Source organism: Leucopleurus acutus (assembly GCF_964270905.1).
Source record: "Leucopleurus acutus genome assembly, chromosome: 4".
NCBI lineage: Eukaryota > Metazoa > Chordata > Mammalia > Artiodactyla > Delphinidae > Leucopleurus > Leucopleurus acutus.
The window spans coordinates 27034399-27060670 of NC_139146.1; the positions used below are offsets into that span (position 1 = coordinate 27034399).

The 26272-nt window shown below is 37.7% G+C and overlaps 1 protein-coding gene and 1 pseudogene across 3 annotated transcripts in view; both read right to left on the minus strand.

Annotated features, from left to right (window-relative positions):
- ANK2 (ankyrin 2) overlaps nt 1–26272 on the minus strand; it is a gene marked incomplete at both ends in the record, with an annotated part of 237407 nt that overhangs the window by 39899 nt on the left and 171236 nt on the right. For both annotated transcript variants that reach the window (XM_082837746.1, XM_082837745.1), the window contains 8 exons: nt 1958–2162; nt 2466–2677; nt 5233–5387; nt 6380–6478; nt 8154–8378; nt 17080–17115; nt 21806–21909; nt 22609–22711. In XM_082837746.1, coding sequence (XP_082693872.1) covers nt 1958–2162; nt 2466–2677; nt 5233–5387; nt 6380–6478; nt 8154–8378; nt 17080–17115; nt 21806–21909; nt 22609–22711 — 1139 coding nt within the window. The remainder of the gene's footprint in view (nt 1–1957; nt 2163–2465; nt 2678–5232; nt 5388–6379; nt 6479–8153; nt 8379–17079; nt 17116–21805; nt 21910–22608; nt 22712–26272) is intronic.
- On the minus strand, nt 10836–11597 carry LOC309960816 (ER membrane protein complex subunit 3-like; annotated as a pseudogene). The gene has a single exon. The product of its transcript is annotated as an ER membrane protein complex subunit 3-like (transcript).

The window sequence follows — 26272 nt, forward strand, 5'->3', positions numbered from 1 at the left end:
CACACTTCATGGAACTAAATTTAAGGGAGGTCATTTGAATAACTGCTTCAAATTACTAGGCGCTCTATTCTCTGCTGACATTCTAAAGCTTTTATTGTAATTGCAAGGCTCTGAAGATAATTTTGAATTATATACAATTGATGATTTTAAAAGATCCTTTGACCGAGCAAGGAGCTGAATGCTTTGTTAAAACAAAAATCCAAATATTCTTCTGTTCTTTAACTTCATATTTTATGCAATTATTTTCAAGAAAGAAAACTTCCTCTCAATTTGTAATTGAAGGCTGGCAAAAAAAGTGCTTGGAAAATATTAAGAGCTCAATAAATACTGCAAAGTGAATGAGCAAATGACTGAATGCCAAAGGATGACCTCTGTGCACAGACAAATCACTATGGAGGGTGATGCTGACTTTTATTTCTACTGAGAAATTAAGTTGGCATAGATAGGACAAAACTGTCTTCAAGCACTGCAGGAGAAATATACGTTTGAGATGAAAACCAATTTTGACTAAGGTTTCTTAAAGAAGGGAATGAGTTATCAAACAAAGGTCATGGAAACTTATTCTTGGAGGCCTCTAAAATATACACTGTAAGCAGAACCATAAAATATAACTGAGCAAAACACAAAAATCCAAACACCTAGGTTAACATATTTGTAAAAATTAATAGATAAATTAAAGAAATTGTTTACTACAAATCCATCCAAAGACAGAGGGCTGGAATAACTAGATCAGATGGTGCCTAGGCCCAGGTGGTATCTTCATTTTATCGTCTATAAGGGCAGGATGTACCATGGACATTTTTCAATCTGACTTGTTTTGCAACCACACTATTATGCTGCACATCGTAGGAAGGTTAATCATATACACATGGACCAAAAAGTATGGGAAAGATACCCAGGAATGCTATGTAATAACCAGAAATGAGTAATTGGAAAGAGGCCATAGGTGAAGCATATGATTTCCCACTACCCTCATTTTAGTCCATGTACTTTAAAATTATGTCATATTATTAAACTTATGCGGTAAAGTCTCAATGATTCGCTATCAAGAGTACAGAAAAAACATTAATGAGAAGGAAGAATGAAAGAGAGAATAAAAAAGGGTAAACATTTCTGCTAATATGAAGGAGAAATGAAAAAAAAAATTCTAACAATACTTAAGCAAGCAGAGATGGTCATTATTCCTACTGACAACAGTATGAATATTTACTGAAAGCCAACACCATGTAGTTATTGTTAATTAGGGAAATCATCAGCCAAACTGTGTAGTTCTAACACAGGCTACTTGTGTGGATTTTTCACCTCTCACCATTTGTGGTGGTATTATTGGCAGAGACAACCAATATTCTGGGAATGTCTTTCTGGAGTTTGGTAGCTGACTGAAAGCTATTACAACTTCCAATTGAAAAGACCAAAATTCAGTTAATCATTAAAAACCTTCATTTTGTTTTTCCAAAGTTAGTTCAGCACATCAATGATAAAGACATAATCAATTCCTGGACAGAAAAGTTTGAATTATTGGGTATAATTATTCAAGATATTATTTATTTTTCAACAGGTATAGGATGATGTCTTCAAAGAAGGCTTAAAGCTTGGGTTTTGAGGAATATGGGCTTGGGTTTGAATCTCAACTCTGCTAGATATTTACAGTATAATCTCAGGCAAGTTATAGAATTTCTCTCAATCTTGGTTTCCTTTTCAGCAAAATAGGATTAAAGTTTCCTCACAGGGCTACTGTGGAGATAAAAACAACAATGTATATGAAGTGTCTAAAAGTTTCACATACAGGCTTTATTTAGTAAATATTACCTCATTTCCTTTCCCCTAGTTAGAGTGCCTTTCCTGAATTAATGCATATAACCTTGCAGGCATCTTACGACCAAAGTAATTTAATATTTACAACAATCTAAGTTTCTTCTTTCAGAACTTTCTACTACAGTAGTCACGTGTGACTCACCTGTGATGCTGCATAGTAATCTTAAGGTTGGTGCATCTCCCCCAAAACCATTCAACATGACATCACTTGAAGCTTTGGGGACAGGAATGGTCATGGTAATTGGCTTGTGAAATTTTCTTCTTCTAGGTTCCAAAGTGACTATAGGGCTGAAGGTAGCTTTGTTGCCTAGGATCTTCTTAACCAACTCACTGTGCATAGGTTGAGCCTTTTAAAAGAAAAAAAAAATTAAAATAAACAATATATCATTATATTCCATGTCAAATTTCTTAATGCATTGCTCTTTATTTCATACATCAGTTTTCTGGCTTCAAATATGGCAACTGAAAGTTTACTACTGTTACCAAACACTCATCTAAAACTTTATGAGACGTATGATCTCCTAGGGCAGCTTTTGCTCACCCAGGAATAATTTGATTCTTTAACCATTTAATTCCCATTTGAAAAGTTGATTTTTAATCACTGGAATAAAATCCATGTTCGGTTAACTTGCATCTTGATGTGGGCGTACCTGTAGGCCTACACGGATCCGCTTGGTTAGTGCCCCCTCTGGGAAGACGGCCTGCACCTGGGGTACCACTGTGCTGCTCAGCACGCCTCCCTCTGGGCCAATCAGGTTGCTGTCCTGTTTGATGCGAGACACCACTGCAAAGTACTGTGGGAAGTCACGGGTGATGATGCGGCAGATCCGTTTCTTTTCTAGGTCTTCCGGGCTATCCAGCACTGAGACAAGAAATGACCCTTCTTCATATAGCAAGGATTTCCTTCTGAAAGCATTCTAGCAGACTCACTGGCATAGTTAATAGCGAACAGGTGTTGTAACAAAACACTTCCTTTTTTAAATAATAGGAAAATTTAAAAAGTAAGGCTATCCTAACAACACCCGAAGAATGACTGCAATCTTTCAAGACCTGTCAGCATTCAGCTGGCACGTTTTCTCTCTTTGTGGAAACTAGGTCTTTCCAGGGCACTGTGAAAGAAAAGCATCTAGTTCCAGATGCGGTATTGCAGGGCTGCCTTTGTAAATAAGGGGGTTTGAGGGCAAACCTGGAATGAAAATGAACCTGTTCTATTCTCAGCTCAACATGATGGAGAGGAAATTTGTTATGGGCTCCTTTTCTTTGCAAATTTCAAAGTTAGCTCAAAAACCAGTTATTGTGGTTTTAAGAAGTAATATGGCCCTTTCAGTTCTCAGGGGAGCAGTGCATGAATAAAATCTGTCTTGGAAGGGTAAGATTCGTGTTTGTGTGTTCATTCCAGTGGCATGGTTGTCTCTGAGATAATCACTGTGGATATTAAAAAAAAAAATCAGTGACTACAAATTCAGGGATTCAATATTCCCCTGAAACCATTAACTTACCAAACAGATCATCTAACATCAGGAGAATGGGATAATGGGCTCTTTATAGATTGTATTAGTGTAGATATGTAGGGCAATACAATAAATCTGACTGGTTTAAAATGCTGAAAATTTGAACTAAGTGGATCACTGAATTTTAAGGGATTATGGAACTTTATTCATTTTTAGAAATCATTTACAATTCTTATAGAGGCATGAACAGCAATCATGTTTTTCTTAACTACTGAATATAACTAGATAGCAAAAGTCAGAAGTCCCAGGATCTGATCATTCATGATTGAAGATCGATGCACTGGCAAATACTAGCTTATACTTATAAAAGAACAGGTTACCACACATAATGAACATAAAAATATACAAATCCGATTCTCTGTTTTAAAATGAGCCTTTTACATATGTAAAAAGTTATGAGTGGGTCCCCATCCAAGGACAAGATGGCAGTGTTAATGACAGGTAAATACTTCAGATGGAAATATCCTAAACTAAATGCAAGCAAAAGAAATGGTTTCAAGGAGTAGAAGCAGCTAAATACTGCACAGAACAAGCCTTATCAGTAAGAATCCTGATCTTTTCATCTTGCGTGGAAGATGCTGACCTACACATCTAGAAGGCATAATTTCCTCTTCCATCCACCTCTTGGATAGGGTAAGCCTGGCCTCTCTTCTTATTCAGCCTCAGCAGGGTGCAGAAAGAAATGTTAGAGCAGCTGCTGTCAGGCTACACTTCACTATTCGTGAGCCATACCTGAAGCTACAGCCGGTGGTCCTGGAAGACTGATAAAACTTGACAAACAGCCACACAGCTGTGTGTCTACCTCTGTGCAAACTTTGGTAGGCTCTTGGCACTTAGGCAAAGAACTTGCCCTATTTGTGTAGTTACATAAAGTGCAACATATCTGCCGTTATCAGGACTGAGAGACCTCATCTCTGTGCAACCTCGGGAGGCCTAAGAATGAGGCACCTCCCTCTAGTCAAACTAAGATATTTCAACCTGGGGCTAAATGGCCTAAGCTGGATTTGGGATTTACAGAGATTAAAGCCCTAATGAAAAATAAGTTCCTTAACTATATGTGGAGGTTTGTATATGAAATTCAACCCTAACGAACTCCCTGTTCAAACTATATATAAAGTGTGACTGAACTTAATTTTCCTATCTCCTTAATAGAAAGTTAAAATTTATATTATCTTATAATGCGGTAGTTATGGTTATATGTAGGTTTTCCTACAGAAAAGCTTAACACTTTTTATCAGTGTCTTAAATATCTAAACGTTCAAGTTAGGCATTTTTTAAAACCATGGATTTATTATCCAGTATCAGTCGTTTTGTTATGAAACGAAAATATCTATTCTATCTCACGTTTTAGAAAAGTTTACATTAAAGATAGAGATGGGCTGTATCTCTTTATTAAAATGAGACATTTACTATTGACGATTTTATTTTCCCAAATGTAACGAAAGTAAGACTAGACAAATATATTGTATACTCCGACGCATCACCATTGGAACACACCAGAATACTTGCTGTGGTAAAATAACAAAGGGGTACATTTGTTACTAAACCAAACTTGGGTCTGCTTACCCTTGTGCAGTAGAGCCAATCTACTGACACCAGGTTGTGGTGAAGGAAATTGTGGCGTTTACTGCAGGTGCCAAATGAGGGGTCTGGGCAGCTAATGCTCAAAAGACCCAGACTCCTTGTTTGGTACCTGCAATAAACGTTGCACTTCCCTTCACCACAACCCGGGATCAGTAGATTGGCTTTACTGTGCAAGGGCGAGCAGACCCAAGCTGGATTAGGCAACACACACACACACACACACACACACACACACACACACACACGCCCGTAGGACATAAAGAAACGCATCATTATCATGCTTTCGCTTCAGAGTTCTTTTAAAACGTTTAATATGAAGTACCTTCATCCATGCCATTAAGAATTTCATTCAGTTCATCTTCAGTGTATTCGCAGTAATGCTCTTTCCAGCTGTCCCCATTCTCACTGCGCAGGACAACCAGTTCCCTCTCTTTTCCTCGAAGGGCAGCAAAATGAGGGATCTCCACGATCACAGGCCTGACACAGTAAGGCAGAACATTCAGTGTGGACAGGAGCTAACCATTATCGAGACAAGCACCTTGACTCTGTCTGTTGCAAAGTGACCTGGAATTCTTCTCTTTCTGGGGATAGGGACCTAGCGGGCCATCCTCTGAAGCCCTGAGGCTAGCAAATGGTCCCGCGGTAGCTAGCACTTCACCTCAGGGGCACCAATCCTCAGGGCCACGCTGTTACCTTAAGCCAATGCTGTTTCTCTGTGAGTGCATGTGGCATTCTGGAACTTCTCCTTTGATAAATGTAAGGATAACACATTTAACCAAAAGAAATGTACATGCATATCTATGAGGTGTGCCAATCACTTAAAATGTTTTCTACAAGGTACAAAATGACAAAATGGTTTAAGAGGGAAAATGGCTCATACGCTGTGTAATTTGATGTGTTGTAAATGAGGAGATGTCAGAAAAGTCAACTACTTGGTAACTAGAAAGACATGCACTCATGGGATTTTTTTTCCTTCTATTTTCTCCATTCAAGAAAACAATAGGCATGTGTACACAGTGTGGCCCTAATTGAGCACCTCAGCAGGCAGCCCAATTTGTGTCCAATGCCTATTATATTCAGGATCCAGAACATGCACTTCCCTGCTGCTTTTTAGGTCACTCTCAAAATTTAGAGAGGCTTTTGATTTTTCAGTCCAGGTTGCTTTGATACAGACTCCAAATTTATCATAGTCACATCGTAACTAGCACATAGTACAACTAGGCAGATCTCATGCTTTAAACGAAAATGAAGGTCACAGCACTTTAAGGAAAAAGAGAGAAAAACATCACTCGAAAATAAAAGTCACATACCACAAGGGTCAGAAATGGTCCACTAAAGATAGGTTATACAGAATTTAAATCATAGAGAGGGACATGTCATGGGCACAATGACAAAAAGAGAAATCATATTGCAGAAGAAGGAGAAGAATGGGGGCCAGCAGCCATCAATTTGTTTTAAGTCACTCCTACCCAAGGAATTTGGTTCCAGGAGGCCCCAGCTGAAGGATGCGGCTGACCAAACTTTCTCCCTCATTAAGTGGGGGAGGAGCCGTTGGCAGGTGAAGTTTACTGAGTACATCCAAAGCAGCAGTGAAAGAAAGAACATAAGTAAGCTTCAGGTGTTGTTTTCCACAGAACCCCAGCGTCACCAGCTGATGAACAGGGTGAAGTTTGGTTTCACACTGCATTTGGTTCTGCCCCCTCCATTGGTCACAAAGAGCAAGAACAGAGACCCAGAGTGTACAATGGAGGCGTGTGGAAGGAAGGAGCATGGGGGTCAGATCTGTCCCTACTTAGGTTCACTGCCAGGGCATGAGCCAAAAAAGAAAAAAAATATGCTCCACTGGAAAGACAGAGCTGTTGGGGATACAGTAAAAACTCTGACTCCATAGCGAGGCCAGAAGTTTTCATGGATATTCCTCAACAGATGTGACGAGTATTCAAAAGCCTACAACTACCTGCACATGAGGGAGGGGAAAGGACTTGGTACATACAGAATGAAAGGAACCACTGGGGAATTACTCCAACCATAATGGCATCTTCTGATGCAACCCAGAACTTCACAGGCTCCTTCTAAATCGCTGGTCTGTCTGATAGGACATGGGGGGTGGTTTCCATAATTGGGAAATACAGACACACCCCTTTTCACGTGTGAACGTAATTTGGAGCAACCTGTTAACAGTTTGCTCCAAATTACAAGGCTTTAGAACATTTCCTGAGTTCTAAAGCAAGAAATCCTCTCCCCAGTATGACACTGGCAAAGCAAGAGTTCACGATTCATAGGATTTTCTCCCAGTTCTTGAGCACAAAGGGTTGATATGACAAGACTTAAATACAATTGATTTGTTTCAAAATATTTTGAAACTTGTCCCCCTCCAAAACTTCATTGTTTTGTCAGTTTTCAGTGGTAGCTACTCACTTCTTGGCATACTGAGATACCACTTAATATAAGCAGCCATACAAACAAACAGAAGAAAGAAGAAATGTTTATTTCTGCTCAAAATTGCTAAAATGAGCATGGCGAAAGTTATTCTTGATTTGGTCCTCTTAATGAATACTATGCCTAAATAAAATGCCAGTATAATTATAAGACTCAAGGTAGCAATTCTGACAACAGAAAAGAAAAATCACATAGACTAAATTTTTGGATGTTCTATAAAGAACACTGCTCTCCAAAGTGAAGATAATGATTCTGTTTTGTAACTATACAAGACTTTATATTTGGAATAGACTAGTACAGTTGACCCTTGAATGACTAGGCAGGTCCACTTATGCCCTGATTTTTTTCAATAGTAAATATTACAGGACCACACAGGCCGACTCTAAGGTGTATGCAAAGTTTTGACTGTGTGGAGGGTCAGCACCTCTAACCCCTGCATTGTTCAAGGGCCAACTGTATTTTTTTCTCTATGACTTCACCACTTAAATCTCAGATTAAAAAAATACCTACCATCGACCAAAACATGATTATTCATATTGGGAGTCTAGCACCTACTATCACATTCAAAGAGAAAGAGTAAATAACAGTTAACCTGAATGTTTAATCCATTAATGCCTTAAAATAAGAGGCATTTAAGTGGAGTCAAGCACTGAGGCATTACTTCCAATTCTTAAAAAAATTTCATAGGGGCCAATCTTCTTTCAAAATGTTTTGACGTACCTTTTTCCATTCCATCCTAGTGATTTCATGTGGAGGACACAAGCTCATCGGTGACTAAGTGGGAGGTTTATCAGAAACCCTTACCCAAGGAACTGAGCACCCGAAGGTCCGACTTCAATCAGGCGACTGGCCAGGCCTTCTCCTTCCACCATTGGAGGCATTGTCGCCAGTCTATGGCGTTTGACCAGTCGGCAGGTGACTCGTGTTGGGGCAGTACATTTCCGAGGCGGAATGATGATGCGGAGCCCATTGTGTCTGCATCCTCGCATAGCACCACCTCGGGCGTCCACCATAAAACTAACCAGGAAACTAAAAATTAAAATAGAAGGTTAGATGTGTTTAGAAATATCAATGGCAGATAAACAAGCTTTGTCAAGTTATTTTTTTTCCATAATGCTCTGTTCTTAAAACATCTCTTTTTTATTTATATGCATGGTGGCCAAAAATTGCCCTTAAAAGTTATTTTACTTTATACCAATACCTTTATTTTAATTTGGTTGTTGTTTTAATTTTTGTATTTTTTGATCTGTAGCTAAAGAAGAGTTCTAATTTTTTTGATAATGGTAATATTAAATTGTAAATTAAAAATATATCCAATTGACTTAGAAAGTAGAATGAAATTATGTAAAGAATATTGATTAGTTTCCTTTTGTTATCAATGCAAATACTTTTGCTTCCTTCTATGTGTGTCCTGAAAAATCCATATTTTGAAATAATATAAGGATAGAGCAGAGGGGAAAGAATAAATTGCAGCTTTTCTAAGTAAACTCAACTTGACTTTTAAAAATTACATCTTGTCCAGATCATTTTAGTATAATTCTATGACAAAAAAATTCACAGGCTTTCTCCCAAGATCAAACCCATGTACATGCATCCTGCTCCGACATCATCTTACCCAGGATGCAGGTTTTTAACTCATTACATTCTAAAAATAAAAAAGAGGAAAAGCAAAGTAATCAAATGTTTTGGATAGAACCAATTTACTGGTTAAAATGCACTTTTTCACTTCTTACGTAGAAATCTCTCTGCTATACCATATTTTTTTTTTTTTTTTGCGGTACGCGGGCCTCTCACTGCCGTGGTCTCTCCCGCCGCGGAGCACAGGCTCTGAATGCGCAGGCTCAGGGGCCATGGCTCATGGGCCCAGCCGCTCCGTGGCATGTGGGATCTTCCCAGACCGGGGCACGAACCCGTATCCCCTGCATCGGCAGGCGGACTCTCAACCACTGTGCCACCAGGGAAGCCCTGCTATACCATTCTAATTGAAGGGGTAGATAGGAAACAAAGATTATAAATACCCTCTGTTCTGGGTTTTGAAGTGGGAAAACCTGGGCTCATTCTAATGGAGGATACCTGTGCATCATGATTTTCCCCAAATTATAATAAATTGAATATGGAAAGTCATAGGTAGTCATTTAGAAATGTAAAGGCATCTATTATTTTTGCTCCTTTTTTGCCAAGCTAATTACTTGTAAATAGGGGAATAATGATCCAAGGTGGCTTGGTTTGTTTATTTTAAGTGTACCAAGAGAAAGGGTTTGTCTGAACTTTGAAGTTGTTTCCTTTGGGCTGTTTCTGCAGCTTAGTTTGAGTTCTTCTCACTATGTTAGTGTAACACTCATTAAAGCCTTGGAAGCACGCACTTTGTCAAGGAGCAAAAATTAAACCAGGCAATCTGATGGTCATACACACAGACACAAAGACACACACAGTGTGCACACCCTTACACAAATAACATTACTGTCTTTCCCAATTCTCCTTGCATTTGCAAGCTTTTTATACCAAAACAGAAAGAGGAAAGCACCATACAGGTGTATTATGGATCTACTGATAGCTTAACCAGCACAGAACTATACCAGATTCATCACACCTAGACATTGCATCCATGACAACATGTAAAACATTTCAAAGATATTTCATCAAAGTAAGTTATGGGATAGAAACACAATACATTTAAGTTATTTTTAGATAAGTGAAGGAAAAATACCTTAGCGTCCTCTTTATAGCAGAACACAACTCATTAAGCATGCTATTAAACAGAAACCCTGTTGCTAGTAATACAAATGGATGTGAAGGAGCCCAGACTGCCTGTCTGAAGCAGGTTGTGCAGGATGAGACCATGAGAAGGCCACACACTTCTTCCCACATGCAGGAGCCGGTCCAGACCTACCAATTCGTACCCAGTCCTCTAAGTTTTTAGTATGTGGCACAAACTGGGGAGTATAACCAACAGTTAAATCCTGAAGTGTGGATATTTCTGGTCTTTATCAAATCACAATGAGAAAATGTTGGCTGCTTATTACTAGCGTTTAAGTAGGCTTTTTTTTTTTTTGGATCCCAAGAAAACAGGAGTTTACTGTGGTTTAGAATTCAGAATGACTGTACATAATAATTAGGTTTAACTGACAACACTTTTTTTGAAATTTCTGAATTTTTGCTAAGTTTTATATATTATCACTAGCTTGAGTTCCCCCCCCTCCCTTACTTTTATTACTAGAGTCACCAGAAGGAAAATTTAAAATATTTCAAAAATAGCTGTTTCTGGGCAAGTCACCCAGCACACACTCCTAATGTTTCCTCTGGTTTCAAACATAAAGGGGAACCCGGCTCAGACAAGAACAATCCTTGCTGCACACCCGCCGGCTCATGCATCCTACTTTTTATTCCGAGAGGCTCCAGCTCAAAACAAAAGTTACAAGGTTAAGCGCTACTCTGAGTTCCTGACACAGCTAAACCCTGCTTCGTCTTCAAAAACATAGAAGTCTGTCATTCCTTTTTGAACATGCCTTCGAAGTGGAGGTCTTTGGCCATGAGCTCCTTTCTGACACCATCTAGTGCCCACTGGTGGTCCGTCAGCTCCAAAGCCTCCCACTCTGTCTTAAAGCTCTATTGATGTCTGCGAGCCTGGCCATGGCTGCTCCAGTCACCTGTTCCTGCATTAGCCGTGACTGGTCAGCAGCATTATCTTGGCCCAAAATCACAGAGTAAATGCTCCAAAGCCCAAAGACACTGAGGAAATACCAGGATGCAGAAATCACCCAGGAGGCATCTAATGTGAGTAGTTCAATTTCTTGCTGTAGCATAGGCTTAAAACAGAGGGTCCGTGGAAACAGGACCTTGGTTATGACAAAGCCTGAAAATGTCATGTTGATCCATCCACCAATAAGAATCAGAGGGAGGACATTTGTGACATTGCCTTTCATCATGTTGGTGAGCATAGTGGGATCAGTCATAAGAGAAGGAGGCACAACCTTCCTTTTAGTTTTTTGAAAAACCCATCCTCTGGGCTGTTGAAGTAATATTTTCATGTCAGGAAAGACTGGGAATTTTTTTTCCATTTTCCCTGAGGACTCTGCTTCGAATTAGGACTTGACTGCCGGAGACTTGTTCCTGGGTGAGCTTCTTGTCACTCTGCAGCAGGATGGACATGTAGTGGCAAATCATGCCCATGAAGAAGGTGATGATAACGATGGGCAGGACCACCCAGAGGCAGATGTTGGAGTCGAGCAGCAGCTCCGGTCCTGCCATTTTCACAGAGAGCCGGCTCCTGGCCGGCTGTAGCTGGGTTGATCTTCACCGGGGCGCGGGCTGCGGGGCTCCTCGTCAAGTTCGCCTCTGGGCCTCCTCACGACCCTCAGCCAGGTGAGCCTGGGACAAAACCACAGCCTCGGCCCTTGCGCCCTGCCCACCGCCAGGCCGCCAGGCCGCCAGGCCGCCCACTAAGTAGGAATTCTTAAAAAATTATTTTCTATTTGCCTTTTAAAATGCACTATTGCTCAAAAGAATGAGAGAACTGGTAACGCTTCTAGATGACTATAAAGGTTTCTTTTCCATTTTACTATTTTCTTTTGACTATGATATTTATGTTGATTTTTATAAAAACTAGAAAAGAGTGACAAGTTTCAACCAGTGCTGTTCCAAACTCACTGCTACATTTCTGACTTTCTCTACTTTCTCTGATTTTGTTTCATCTTTTGAATACTAGCAGCACTGGTGAAGAACAGGGACTCAAACCAGTAAGGAACTATATATAATACATCTGCTTGATATTATCGATCTTCAATACTATTTGTACCATATGAAGGCATTTAGGGAATTTCCCAATTCATGTTGCATGCTGTTACATTTCCACTATGTTTATTCCAGTGATGGCTTAGGGCCTACATAACATCTCCATTTAGAACATCTTCTAGAGGTGCAGGATAAAGCAGGGGTCCCCAACCCCTGGGCCAGGAACAGGTATCTGTCCATGGCTTGTTAGGAACCAGGCCGCACAGCAGGAGGTGAGTGGCAGGCAAATGAGTGAAGCTTCATCTGTATTTACACCCGCCCCCCCATCGCTCGCATTACTGCCTGAGTTTCGCCTCCTGTCAGCATTATGGTGAGTTGTATAATTATTTCATTATATATTACAATGTAATAATAATAGAAATAAAGGGCACAATAAATGTAATGCACTTGAATCATCCCAAAACCATCCCCCTGACCACTGTCTGTGGAAAAACTGTCTTCCATGAAACTGGTCCCTGGTGCCCAAAACGTTAGAGACTGCTGCTCTAAGGAATGAATTGAAGTAGCTATGTTCTTGGCTGTAACAATGTTAAAGTAACTATATGTCTGATTATTTTCTCTGATATTGTGTCATTGACTGATTTTTTTTTTTTTTTTTGGCGGTACGCAGGCCTCTCACTGTTGTGGCCTCTCCCATTGTGGAGCACAGGCTCCGGACACACAGGCTCAGCGGCCATGGCTCACGGGCCCAGCCGCTCCGCGGCATGTGGGATCTTCCCGGACCGCGGCACGAACCCGTGTCCTCTGCATCGGCAGGTGGACTCTCAACCACTGCGCCACCAGGGAAGCCCTGACTGATCTTTTTAAAATTCTCTTTTGTTCTCATTTACTCCATAATGTCCATGCCCCTTTTCATGCAACAATTTGTTACACTCCTAGTAAGTACTAGGCGCCCTGCTAGGAACCAAGTGAGAATACAGAAAGTAAAGACGTAGTTGCTGCTGCCGAGATGCTCACAGTCTAAGCCCCAAATGTCACACGACGGTTTCACTTACTCAGAATCACTTACTTTCCTGATCAACGAGAAATGAATTAAACCATATATAGAAGCCATATCAGTGCCACAATGACAGTGACCTTGTTCTCCATATTTCTTCCTGTGTCCCCTTAGTGCCTAGCACAACGTAAATAGAGCACATAGTAGGTAGTTAATAAATAATTGTTGAACAGTGAATGAATGGAAGAGTGAAAATGGTAAGTTGTGAGAAGCTGTATATATTTATTTCTTATTGAGAAGAAGCCTAAAATAGAAAGTTATTTAATTCTCTGGTCCCTGGACAAACAATCCAGTCAGACCTCATTCAAATTACTACACTCAGATATTTCAGCTCATAAAATAGCAAAACAGTTGAGAAGGACCGACCTCAATGTTAAATATTCCTCTATAGGTATTTTACTGCTCCAAAATGAGAGACCCAATATATTTATTTCCCTTGATAGAGGATGAAGAAAGACCAAAGATTTGAAAATAAAAGAACTTAAAGACCGGAGCTCCAAGTAGATAAGTTTAACTATATGTGTCTCGGGGTCGTCACAGATCTGGAAAATTATATTTAAGTACTGCACTGGAACACAAAGTAAATTGGAAAAATTTAGGTGCCCATGTGCATAATTCAGAGAAAAGAAAAATTAAATTTCCAATGAAAACAAGTTTTTGTGTCTTTATCAAATAACTAAAGGAAATGCAACAGAGTAACAAAAAGCAACAAGCTCTACTGAGGGAATTATTTGACAAGAGAGACAGAGAGAGAAAGAAAGAGACAAAGAAAGGGGTGGGGAGGGAGGGAGGGAGATGGAGAGGAAAGTAAATCAGAAGGATATCAAGAAAGAAACAAAAGCATTGGAAGTCATGAAAGAGCTAAATACTGATAGTAAAAATTAATAAAAATGTTTACAAATTTAGCAAGAAAATACCCTAAGCCAATCAGACTCAAATAATGTAACTGCAGAATAAACAACCAATTAAAAAGCTGACTATGTAGAACTCTATACCAAAAGAAGTCTTTTCTTCAAATAAGAGGGAATAAGAGAAATAATGATTCAAGATTATATATAGTGCTGATGAAAAATCTTTTAGATAAAAGTCAACATGCTAATCATTAATCCCAATAGTTTGTAATATAAAATTAGGTTAGCATTTGAGCATTTTCATTTAAAAAATCAGAATCAAAAGGTGTCACTATTTGGATAGGAAGTAGAATTAGTGGATAGTTATTTTGTGATGTATAAAACAATTTCAAGGGACATCCCTGGTGGTACAGTGGTTAAGAATCTGCCTGCCAATGCAGGGGACATGGGTTTGAGCCCTGGTCTTGGAAGACCCCACATGCCGTGGAGCAACTAAGCCCATGCGCCACAACTACTGAGCCTGCACTCCAGAGCCCGCGAGCCACAACTACTGAGCCCGCGTGCCACAATTACTGAAGCCCGCGCGCCTAGAGCTCGTGCTCCTCAACAAGAGAAGCCACCACAATGAGAAGCCCATGCACCACTACGAAGAGTAGCCCCCGCTCGCCACAACTAGAGAAAGCCCTCGTGCAGCAACGAAGACCCAAAGCGGCCAAAAATAAATAAATGAAATAAATTTATAAAAATTAAAAAAAAATTTCAAAAAGCTAAAAGCAGATTATAAAAGACCATTTACTTTTTTTGGTACCATAGGAAAAAGTGAAAGGTTGGAAAGGAGGGAGTCATTATATGAATCAGTTCACATACTAGGTTTGATTAAGTAAATATGATTTTCTCATATGTTCAGATTAAAAATGGGACAAGATAATGCCTATAAACAATTGGAGATGAAAGGAGTTGAAGTAAAAACATGTAATTAAGTATGCACAGAGGTATCGTATATGGATTAAAGCTCAGCTCCGCTGTTTGTGAGCACTGACTAAAGCCTCATCTGTCAATGAAGGATAATCATACCACCACTTAAGGGCAGAGTGAGGATTAAATCATGTATGGGTAAAGCATATAGAATTCAATAAATGCTTGTTCCCATCATTTTCCTTTCCTGGCACCATATGGTTTCATATGTCTTAAAAATTATAGTATAATATAATACCTAAAAAATAAACAGAGAAACTAACGTTTATTAAATACCTACAATGAACCCGGAACTTTGCTAAAGCAGTTTAATATGGAGTTTTCATTGGTTTATGAACTGTACTATTCAAAGAAGATATAAAAATACTATTATCACAGAGCACAAGATAATGCAGCAAGTACCATGCTGTTTCTTGGATACAACTCTGATCTACCAAGAGATCTATCCCTGTCTTGAATTATTGCTGTAACCTCGGGCAAGGCACTTAACATCTTTAGGTTTCAGTTTTCTCATCCATAACATGAGAGACATTAAATTCTTAAACTCTAAGGTGGCCTTCTGGTGTTAAAATTCTAACTGGGTTAGGCAACCTATTGGAATATTCCATTTCAGATGTTCTGGAAGCATTCCTAATTGGAAAATAAACTGCTACTCCTGCAAGAAATATACACTATTTTTGCTGTATGGTTAAAACAGTCAAGGAGCAGTTTTGCAGAAAATGTATACACATACTGCACTAAACATTGACTTCAGACTGTACAGACAAAAAACATCATGTAACATACTCGGTTTTAACTGTATATCTTACTCTCCAAATGAAATTCAACAATCATGCAAAGTAGAAACTCTTATCGAAGTTTTCTAAATTGTGAGATACGATGTTATCACAATTTAAAAGGAATAAAAGCCAAAGCAATCCACCATTATTATGCAGATGACTTGCCTAGGAATATGTAGTTGATTAGCTAGACAGGTACATGCTTCAGAGGAGGCAGTAGAAAACAATGATTCTGCACTTTTGAGGACTATATCCTCCACCCCAAAAGTTATGAATCCTTAGGTTTACTTTTAATTCATCCAGGACCATGGGGTGGGGACGGGGAGGACACTGCAGCATTCGAAGTTAGTTATTGATTGAAAATAGGGGAAAAAATGTCATCAGGGTGCTTCAGTGATCCACATATACATAGCAAGAGGGCCTTAAATCTGATTTCTGGGGCACTATGAGAAAACCGTATCATGAGCTCTTTCTCCTCTATAATTTCCTTAATTCCTTCCCAATCTTTGAAATTCCATGAACTGAAAAACTGATGAAAAACGGCTTTGAAAAAACTTGTTAAAATCACCAAAATATTTATCACTCACTATGTTCATGTATAGAAACATAATATTTAGTGTGTATTTCAGAAAAAAGTAAAAGAATGGATGTTAATTTTTCAAAATTGAAAACGGTTTTATTTGTAGACAATCTTTAGTATTATGATGGATGACTGTAAAATAAAATATAATCAGCAGTTTGATAAGAACCTTTAAAAATAACTTTATTAAAATGAAATAGAATAATGGATATCTTTAGAACACTGGAATCATTCTACAGCACAATTTGTAAAATATCAAAAGGCTGCATTTAAAGAAGCACTAGCAAGCAAATGTACTATTAATAAACTTTCAGCCCTTGGTTCACCTAGAATATAGTTAAAAAAAAAACAAACCTCTGCTAAGTGACACTTAAAATCACAACCTTTACTATAACTTGAAAATAGCTCAACCAATTTGCATAATTGCTGGAATAGCATTTTTCAGCTCTATGTAGCACTTGTTCTCACAAAAGAAGCTAAGATATGGAGACCCATGACCAAGACAGGCTCTCACTTTAGGTCTACATTCATTTTGGTACAACCCCACCTAATTTCCAATAAAATAAGAAATACCCACTTTCTCTATACCATATGGCCATGATATGGATAAAATACATCATTCTCCTTCTCTCTCTCTCTCTCTGGCTAGGTATGGTCACACTAAAGCATCCTGAGGCAGGGTATATGCAGAAGGAAATGACAAAAGGAGGAGAGGAAGAGGCAACATGTTCAGAGAAAGAATTATGCAGAAGTTCACCTGCTGTTGTCACGATCAAGACATGGAGAGGTGCGGCTGCAACAGAATAGATACTTTAGCACAGAGAAGGAATGGATAACGTGAAATATAAAGAAGGAAATTAGAAGTGACTTTCAACTGAGATATATTATTTATATACCAATACCGTATTCATTGAAAAAAAGATGGAAATACAAATGAGATACAGCTCTATGCAAATGCTGAGAGAAGAGCCAGGTACAGGGGCTCTGTAGCAACTCCCAGGTTAGGGAACTGGGATATTATAAAATCACTGGAACATGGATTTGTAGCCTTATTCAACTCTGGCTTACGTGGGCACTTAAAATCTAAATGTCCAAGAAGCTACAAAGCATCAAAGGGCATTATAATGAGATTTTCAAAGTTTTTGATTTGATGGACATAGTTTTGCCTCCAAAGCTTTTCTTTCATACTTTTAATACTTTCAAAATAATGGTAATGACCTTTTGGGCTCTTACAGAAGAAATGCAAACAGAAAAGGCACAATTAAAAAAAAATAGCTCCAATGACACACAATAGCATAAACTATAAGGCAGAGTAGGTAACATTAATTACCTACTAGTAAGTAACAGAAACTATGCAAACAAAATCTTAGTGCTTTTTTCAAGACTTTCACTCCCTGTTTTGGGGATTGCTGTCTTCCTCGCTGGTCACATTGTTGAATCCCACTTTACAGTCCTGCCTTTCACTCCTCTTCTACCTGAGTCTGCTCTTCCTCAAAACACTCCATACGTTTTTCACAGAGTTCACTTGGGTTTTCAACACCTGATGATATATAAATGGATATACATATCCTTTGGACCAGAAACCCAGCCTTACAAAACAGTTGTTTTGCTACTTATAAAATAATTTTCTTCATCCAGAAGAATTTACCTTCATGTACCTTTTAAAAAAGGAGTGTTTGAAATACACTAACAGCTAAATTAACCGCTATATGTACTTAGATAAATATTAATGTTGTCAAATGAGAAACAGCTTTAACTTCCTTGAGTTTCAAATATCACCTTCCACTATTTGAGCTAACATCTTTACTTTTCTTTTTTTAAATAGACTATATTTTTTAGAGTAGTTTTAGGTTCACAGCAGAACCATCTTCAACATGTTTTTATGAAAAGGAAGTCCTTTAAAAGATTACTTTCTTATTGACTCCTAGTTACCATATCTTGTAGTATAACATCATGAATTGACATTTATTTGTTGGCACTTGGCTGTTATTAAAAAAGTATAAAAATAAAGACTTTCGAAATAATATTTCAAATGAGTCACAAAACTAGCTCTCACTAGGAACTTGTGCCTTACATCTGTTGATTCATTATGCACTTATGATTAAATTAAGATTAAATTCAAATTCAATCTTGTCCAACCTTGTGTTGGATGTGATTATGACTGGGATACTAGAAATAATAATTGTTGGTTAGAGTGTGAATCAGTAAGGCAACTTCTTCAAGAACAACAACAAAAATATAACTGTCAGCCTTTCTTTTGCTAGCTATTGGCTGTATCTCTTGGTCAGAACAGGTTTTTTAATCACTGATACCTATTCTCCTATAGTGACAGACATTAGTCATCGGAAACAGTAGAAGTAAAAGAAAATCACTAATAGTGCTTATTGGTAGAAGCTGTGTCTTCCATTAATCTAAAATCCCTTTATCTAATCTAATAGAACATTATACATCAAATTAGTGGCATATGCATATAAAAGCTAACTTTATTATCCCTTCTATCAAAAATTATTTTTTTCTTACATTTTGGGCAGATTTTGAAGTGGCTTAGGAATTCACCCAAGTAATTAAAGAGAAACTCAGTTCCTTGAAAACTATATAAAAACTATTACTCAGGAATCTGGTGTATAATGAATAAAATTACATGTCATTGTTACATGATATATTATGAATTTTATTCATATACATTCATATCATGGTAGCTTTCAAATACCATCACCCTCAGAATCATTGAGTTTTCAGTGGTAACTACTCATCCTCTTAGAGTCATCTTTTGCACTGTGTTCATTCAAATACTATAGTAGAGACACAACTTTATGATAGATTACCTGATTAAAAATAATAAGTCAAACACTGCCATTATGAACTGTACCACATTGGTTATTGTCATTCAGAGGATTCAGAATACATTTTGTTTCACTGATTTGGAATTTGTTAAAGATGTGGAAAATGTGTATGGGGATTATATAAATACTAATGACTATAATCTATTGAGTACTTATTCTTTCTAGGCAAAATACCAACTACTTAAGAAGTGTCGAATCCTTAAAGCTCCACTATGGAATTCATAATATAACATTCATCTTATAGGTAAGTAAACTGAAACTTATATATTTTATACAACTTGCCCAGTGTCACATATTGAGTGTCAGGGCCAGGATCTGAATTCTGATTGATCTGATTCCAAACACACTCTTAACCATCATGTTCTCTCTCTTCCAGAGATTGTCTTCCAAGTTCAAATAACAACACATAGGTGTGTTTCTTAAAGGTAGTGGCTAGGTTTTACTCATCTATGTTCCTTAGTGCCTGGCACAAGGTTTGATACATTGCAGAATTCAACAGTGTGTGAAGAATGAATACTTAAGTAAATGGAAAGGATAAAAAATATTTGAAGTAACTAGTCATATGTTAATTACCTAAGTCACCCTTAAAGTCAAACTTTTATTAGGCAATTTTGTTCCCTTCTAACAGTTTGTATAAAACATATATATCTGCTCTATTGGTACTTGTAGAATATACCAGTGCCAAGGGCCCAGTGACAGAGACTGTGATGTAACTGATTTGAGTTGGGGCCCAGGCATCAATATTTTTTAAAGCTCCCAGGTGATACCAATGTACAGCCAGAGTTGAGGATTACCATCAGTGATCAGGTGTGAAGTTAACAGAAAAACTGATTTATTAGAGACCAAGATTTTAAAGATCCTTATTTTAATGAGTGATTAAACTTTAACCACTGGATACTCTTGTTTCATCATAAGTAATCAATTCTAATTACTTACACATGTATCTAGTTTTATACTATTGGTATGTATATTGATGTACGTCATCTGAGTATTTTACTGCCCTTCAGTAGTTAAGACTTCTTTAAGAAATTCCTTTTATAAAGTAAATTATTTTGGAAATTGAAATATCACCATAACACTTTGACTCTTATAAATTCGGTTACTAATAGTTAATTACATTTTGCTTAAAATAATCTTGTCACTTTGTAGGCTGGGTATGGGCTTCAAATACTAGACTATGGTTTCTAGATTCTGAACTATTATCCATCAACACTCTAGGTCCAACTTTCTTTTTTTTTTCTTCTCATCATTGTTGAAAAACTTAGTAGCAGAATACAATGTTATGCTTTTTGAGTAGTTTATAGCTGTCAGATTTTAATTATTTTATACTTAAAAATATGTAAGTAAATTTGGATGAGGTTTAATTGATTTTTATTCCCTTGAATAACACCTGCATCAAGGACTAGCTTTTACTTATTTAACAAAGAAGAGTATTATGGTTATTTTCAATAACTAATTTTATATTCATTCTCCGAGCCTTCAACAGAAAATCAGGCTAAGAAGTACAACATTTTTAACTACAATATCTTAGAATGCTTTCCTGAAAGGAGAATATTTTTTTTATATTTATTTATTTTGGCTGCTCTGGGTCTTAGTTGCAGTATACGGGATCTAGTTCCCTGACCAGGGATCGAACCCCAGGCCCCCTGCACTGGGAGCACGGAGTCTTACCCACTGGACCACCAGGGAAATCCCTGAAAGGAGAATATTTTAGAATAATCAGAACAAGAAAGAATCTACTAAAAATAGTTATGGGGATTATGGAAAAAGAGTTTGGGATAATAATTTAAATCAAAATATTATATTTAGTTAGATAAAATATGGCAGGGATTAAAAGTGATTAAATAAAAACATCTTAAAAGTTTATATGTAATTATGAAATTACTATACAACTTGACACCATTGAAATGTAAGGAAAAAAGCAATCACGAAGAGTTTACAATTTAAAACTCCTTAAGGAATGTATATTCCACATAATTGAATTCTTATAACTTAAGATGATCTTTAAGAATGTTTAAAATTATTAACTCAAAGCCCTACTTTTTAATGAGTTGATATAAATAGGCAGCATTTCTTAAGTAGTGGCAAATATATTATCTGGATGACTTTTAAAAGATAACTGAGAACCTGACTGGTTGCATTCAAATTTTCCTTTTTAGAATATCCCTACTTCAAACAGCTTGTGAACTCCTCTATACATTTGTATGACTCACACTTCCGTAAACATGATTTTAAATGCATTAAAACATAAGCAAAGGCATTTATGAAACTAGTCAGTTAATCTTAGTAAACAGAAATTTCAAAAAAGCAAATGATCTTGCCCCTCTTTTCAAGGCCATCTTAAAGACAAAAATGTGAACAGTAAGGAGGCCACTGGTATACTCTGGTTAGTTAGCAAGCTGTCTGACGCAATTCTACGACTTATTTGAAAACAATGGTCAGTTCTTCTATGCTGAATTCAACGCTTTTTGCTGGTTTGTTTGTGTGGATAGAGTCCATGGTGGATAAAGCAGTGACAAGTTTTCAAAAAGGTCACTTCCCCTGTAAGCTAGCCATCAGCTAAAGCTACTGGACAAAGCTGTTATTTTCACTCATCTCTTTTTACCTCTCAATCTGGATGCATAATATTGATTTACTTACCCTGAATGAATAGGGCTGGAAGAAAGAGCCACGTTGTCTAAGTTCTCAGTGCCCCAGCTTAGACGATAAGAATTCCTTTCTGCCTCCTTGGCTAGAGTTGACACCTAAACACAAAGAACACTGGATTTAATAAAAAGACGTTCCTTCAATTAAATTAAAATATAATGAACTTTAAAAAAATGGCGTGACAGGAAAGTGGTATTACCTGGAAAAACGCTCATTTAAAAATATGATAGAAGACCAAGGCATTTAAAATGTATCTTTATAATGCATTCTCATTTAAATTATATTATTGATATAGGATCACATTTCTGTGATTGTCTTTGAAAAGAGTAGGTGTTCATCTACTTCCTATATCCAGCCAAAGCTGATAAAATTATATCTAAAATGAAAATATTCCATAACAAATTCGATATCTTTTCTAATAGAAAACAATTTTAAATATAGAGAGACATATTTTAACCTGTACCTTTCATCTTTTACCTTAAATGCATCCTACCTTACATTTTCCTTTAATAGAGATTTTATAAAGGAATTGAGTTTTATATATAATGTCCACCCGGAAGAATCCAGTATAGCTGAAGAAACAAGCAGTATGTTATTTTAGAAAAACTCTGCTCACTGAAAAATGCAGCAAACACTTTTTATGTTTTAGAAAAACTCTTAAATCCCTTATCCTAGATTATCAACTGAATTAATACAATTTTTTTTAGATTAAAAAACTTCCTCTGGACATTTCCGGCATCCGATAATGCTAAAAAGCTCTCCAGAAAGCAGAAATGTGAAGGCAAAAAGTCACATACCTGGTGACTGGGGATCACAACTGTGTCGTCAATCATGGCACTGTCCCTCAGGTATGAGGCATGGCTCAGGGTGTGAGACCTGTCGGAACTGAAGGATCGAAGGCTGGTAGGTTGGCAGGAGGTCATGGTCAAATACCAACAGCAGTAGTAGGGTTGGGAGGATGAAATGATGAGCCGAGCAGGAGAGTGAAAAAAGCGTGCTATTAGCTAACAGTGCAACTTCCAGGGGGACATAAATCGCAACCGTGGAAGAAGGAAACACAGGTCTCTGTGTTGCCGTACCTCTCTGTCCCACAGCTAAACTAACGTATCTTTTGACTGGTTCCTACCACTCAATGGCAAGGGCACAAGGGAATCCAGAAGATAAAATTTGATACTCCTAATCTGATTCATTTTCTTCCCAGAAATGTTTGAAACCAACAACTGTAGCTTACTTACTGCCAGTATAAGAAATTCACACAGAAAATAATTCCAGGATAGATTGCTTAAATCTGTGTTAAATGTAAATCTCCCTGCAACTAAGAAAAATATTAGGGGGCGGGGGAGGGGAATAAGACAGCCCTTGGAGAGAATGAAATGAAAGCACAGGTTCCATTTTCACTCATTTTCCTTTCTCTCCACGCCTCTTTTCCTCCTCTCCAACTGTGAATGACTGAATGTTGCTGCACACCCCTGGAAGCTACAGAGTGAGATGAACTGTGGCCAGATGCATGTTTCCTGCGGAAGTGGTGTCCCTCCTGTTTGTCCCTGGTGTTTCCAACAATGCTATTTCAAAGGACAGCACTGTTCCTTGTGCATGTCCTGTGTGTGGTGAGTGAAGCACCACAGAGTGCTGGTTGCTGTGGCAATGAGATGCAAGAGCACAAGAAACTGTTTCCAAGACCAACCCACAAAACACACACATCCGCCAGCACGAAAACGAACTGCCAGTAGACACTGACCCAAAACTGAGGTTTGGCTTCAAAATGGGATTTAGGCCTTGATAATCAATGCTTTACACTTCTGATAAATCTGAATTTCAAAGTTCTGAATTATATACTCAAATGAAATTGGTGAACCTTGACATTTGCATAGATGCAATTTCATTCCTTCCTAGTCAATTTGTACAATCAAATGACAAATAGATTGATAACTTAAATAAACTATATTTTATACATGTTAGTCCAAGTATTAAAGATCTGTATTCAAAATATTAGCCCAAAGCCCATAGGGGAAAATAAAGAGATATGCAAACTTTCACAACATTGATAGAAGCAAGGTTTCATTTACGTTTAGCTAGTAGGTATTTGGCTAGTGAAGCGCTACAGAATTATGGACTAAACATCAAGTTAGCATATTTATTAGCAGCAGCTATTTTCTTTTGCAAATATACCTAAGTTTGTAAGCCATATACTGTCATCTTTATGAGGTGTCAATATTGCCAACTTCAATTATTTTTGAGGAAATCATCACTTGGTAGATAATTCATAGTAATTTGGGGTTTTCTCCTATTCTGCTGTAGGATTTATGCCCCCAAAGTAAATGCTGAATATTAGAGGGTAAGTGACATGAATCAAAAAAAGTTTAACTGTCTGATCCTGGGACTTCCCTGGCAGTCCAGTGGTTAAGACTCCACGCTCCCAATGCAGGGGACAGGGGTTCGATCTCTGGCTGGGGAACTAAGATCCCACATGCCACATGGTGTGGCCAAATAAATAATCAAATATACTTCAATAAAAAATAAAATCAATATTTAATTGATCCTATGTTTTTACACCTATATTAACCTGTGTTTATAATAAAATCAAATCTAAATAGAATTTGACAATATACTATTTTATGTTATATAAGCTCTTGGGGAAGATTGAGGCTCCTGACATGGCCAAGGCAGGAGCAGCCTGAATGCCTAGCAAACCTATTCACAGGGGTTTTAGTCCTGGCACTTGGAAACAGCTTATATTATAGCTGATTTTACAGCTGTGCAGTTAGATTTTGATGGTGCGCTTCATAAACAGGCTGCTGTGACCAACCTTGGTGTGACCTTGAAATTGAGGATGGGAAGGTGATTAAATTATTGGGGAAAGGGGTTTTTAATCTCAGCAAAAGCTTGTCTCAATTAGTGGACTGAGCATTTTTTTTTTCCTGCACTTGTATTGTTTTGTACCAGGCAGCACTAAGATCAACAGCTCTTAAATTCTATTATCCTTTATTTTGTTTTGAATTGAGCCAAGAAAGGGCAAACAGTAGAGAGGTCAACCTCTTGAAATGATATGGTGTCTACAGGCTCAACCATCTGCCCCCATTAGTTCTGTCGGGCTCAGATTTGTTAATTACTTAATCTCTATCCTCAGCTTTAAAATTCAAAGATCCAGATGGTGACTTTACACATTTAAAAGTGCTAGATTCATATGAATGAACAGTACTAAAGGACCAACAGGCACTGGAGTAAAGGAGTAAAGATGCCTGCTCATAACAGCAAGTAGAGACGTCGTCACTACGTAGATTAACCCTTAAAGGCAGCGCTGGAATAGTAGAAACACAGGTCTCAAAGGGGACATGGAAATTTAGCTTGGATGGGAACAACTTGAATGGCAAAAAGAAGGTACCTCAAATAAGACCCAGTGACGTGGCTGCCACCACTGTAAATGTGTAAACTTTGAAAAAAAAAAGGCAGCCAGGTCTCAATGGCCACTCTCAGGGAGGCACCACAACTGGGTGGATGTCTGTCTGCTTTAGGAATGAGGTATTAAAGAGCTCATTTGGCTGTGAATGTAGAGCTACATCCTGCAATCAGTGTATCAGTAATAAAGGTGGATTACTGATATCCATCTACCCGATACCTGGGTCTATCTTTCAATTGGTTTTGGAACAGGAGCAAAGGGGTGTTGGTGCTATTTTTTGTCTTTCCTAGAGCCCCAACAGGAAAGAAATACAGGGGGAGAAGAAAGGAAAGAAAGAGACAAAAGTGACTGACCACAAAAAGGAGATTGAGGTAGGGAGAAAAAGATATTAGAAGATGCAGACAGAGAGTGAGGAAAGTTGGAGAGACAGAGGGAGAGAGAATAAGTTGAAACTATATGTCTAAATATCTCTATCCTCTGATTTTATTCTAGTTCACTCTGCTTACTGCCTTCTAAAATGCTAATTGGTATTTAATCAATTGTTTATAGTTCTAACTGATCTTTTTTCTATGACGTCATAGAATCTACTTAAATGAAATATATGAAGTAAGAATATTCCAAGAGTAAAGAAATTATTCTCTCTAAAGGAATCATGACCAGCACAAAGGTCTGGGATAACTCAAGTCTCTGGATCAGAAATTGCCTACCCTGATTTAAAACAGTGCAAGCAAATTCAAATATTTTGCAACAGAGTTGCCTTTTTTTTCTTTTCCAGTAAGTCAGAGGTGGTGCTGTTCAGTTAATAAATCTGCAATAGCACATATCCATAAAAGTGTAAATTTTTACTTGCTGTTTAGCTAAGGGATAGGCCAAAAATTTTTTATGATCTTAAATTTATACTTTTTTCACCATGATACAACTGGTTTCTGGACACATATTAGGTGGTATCAAGTCTGTAATTCCACAGAAAAGTATAATAATTACTATCTTAGGAAGCTGCAATATTTATTAGACATCCAATGAACGGTGTTTTCAAACCTACTGAGCAAGTGAATATCCAAAAA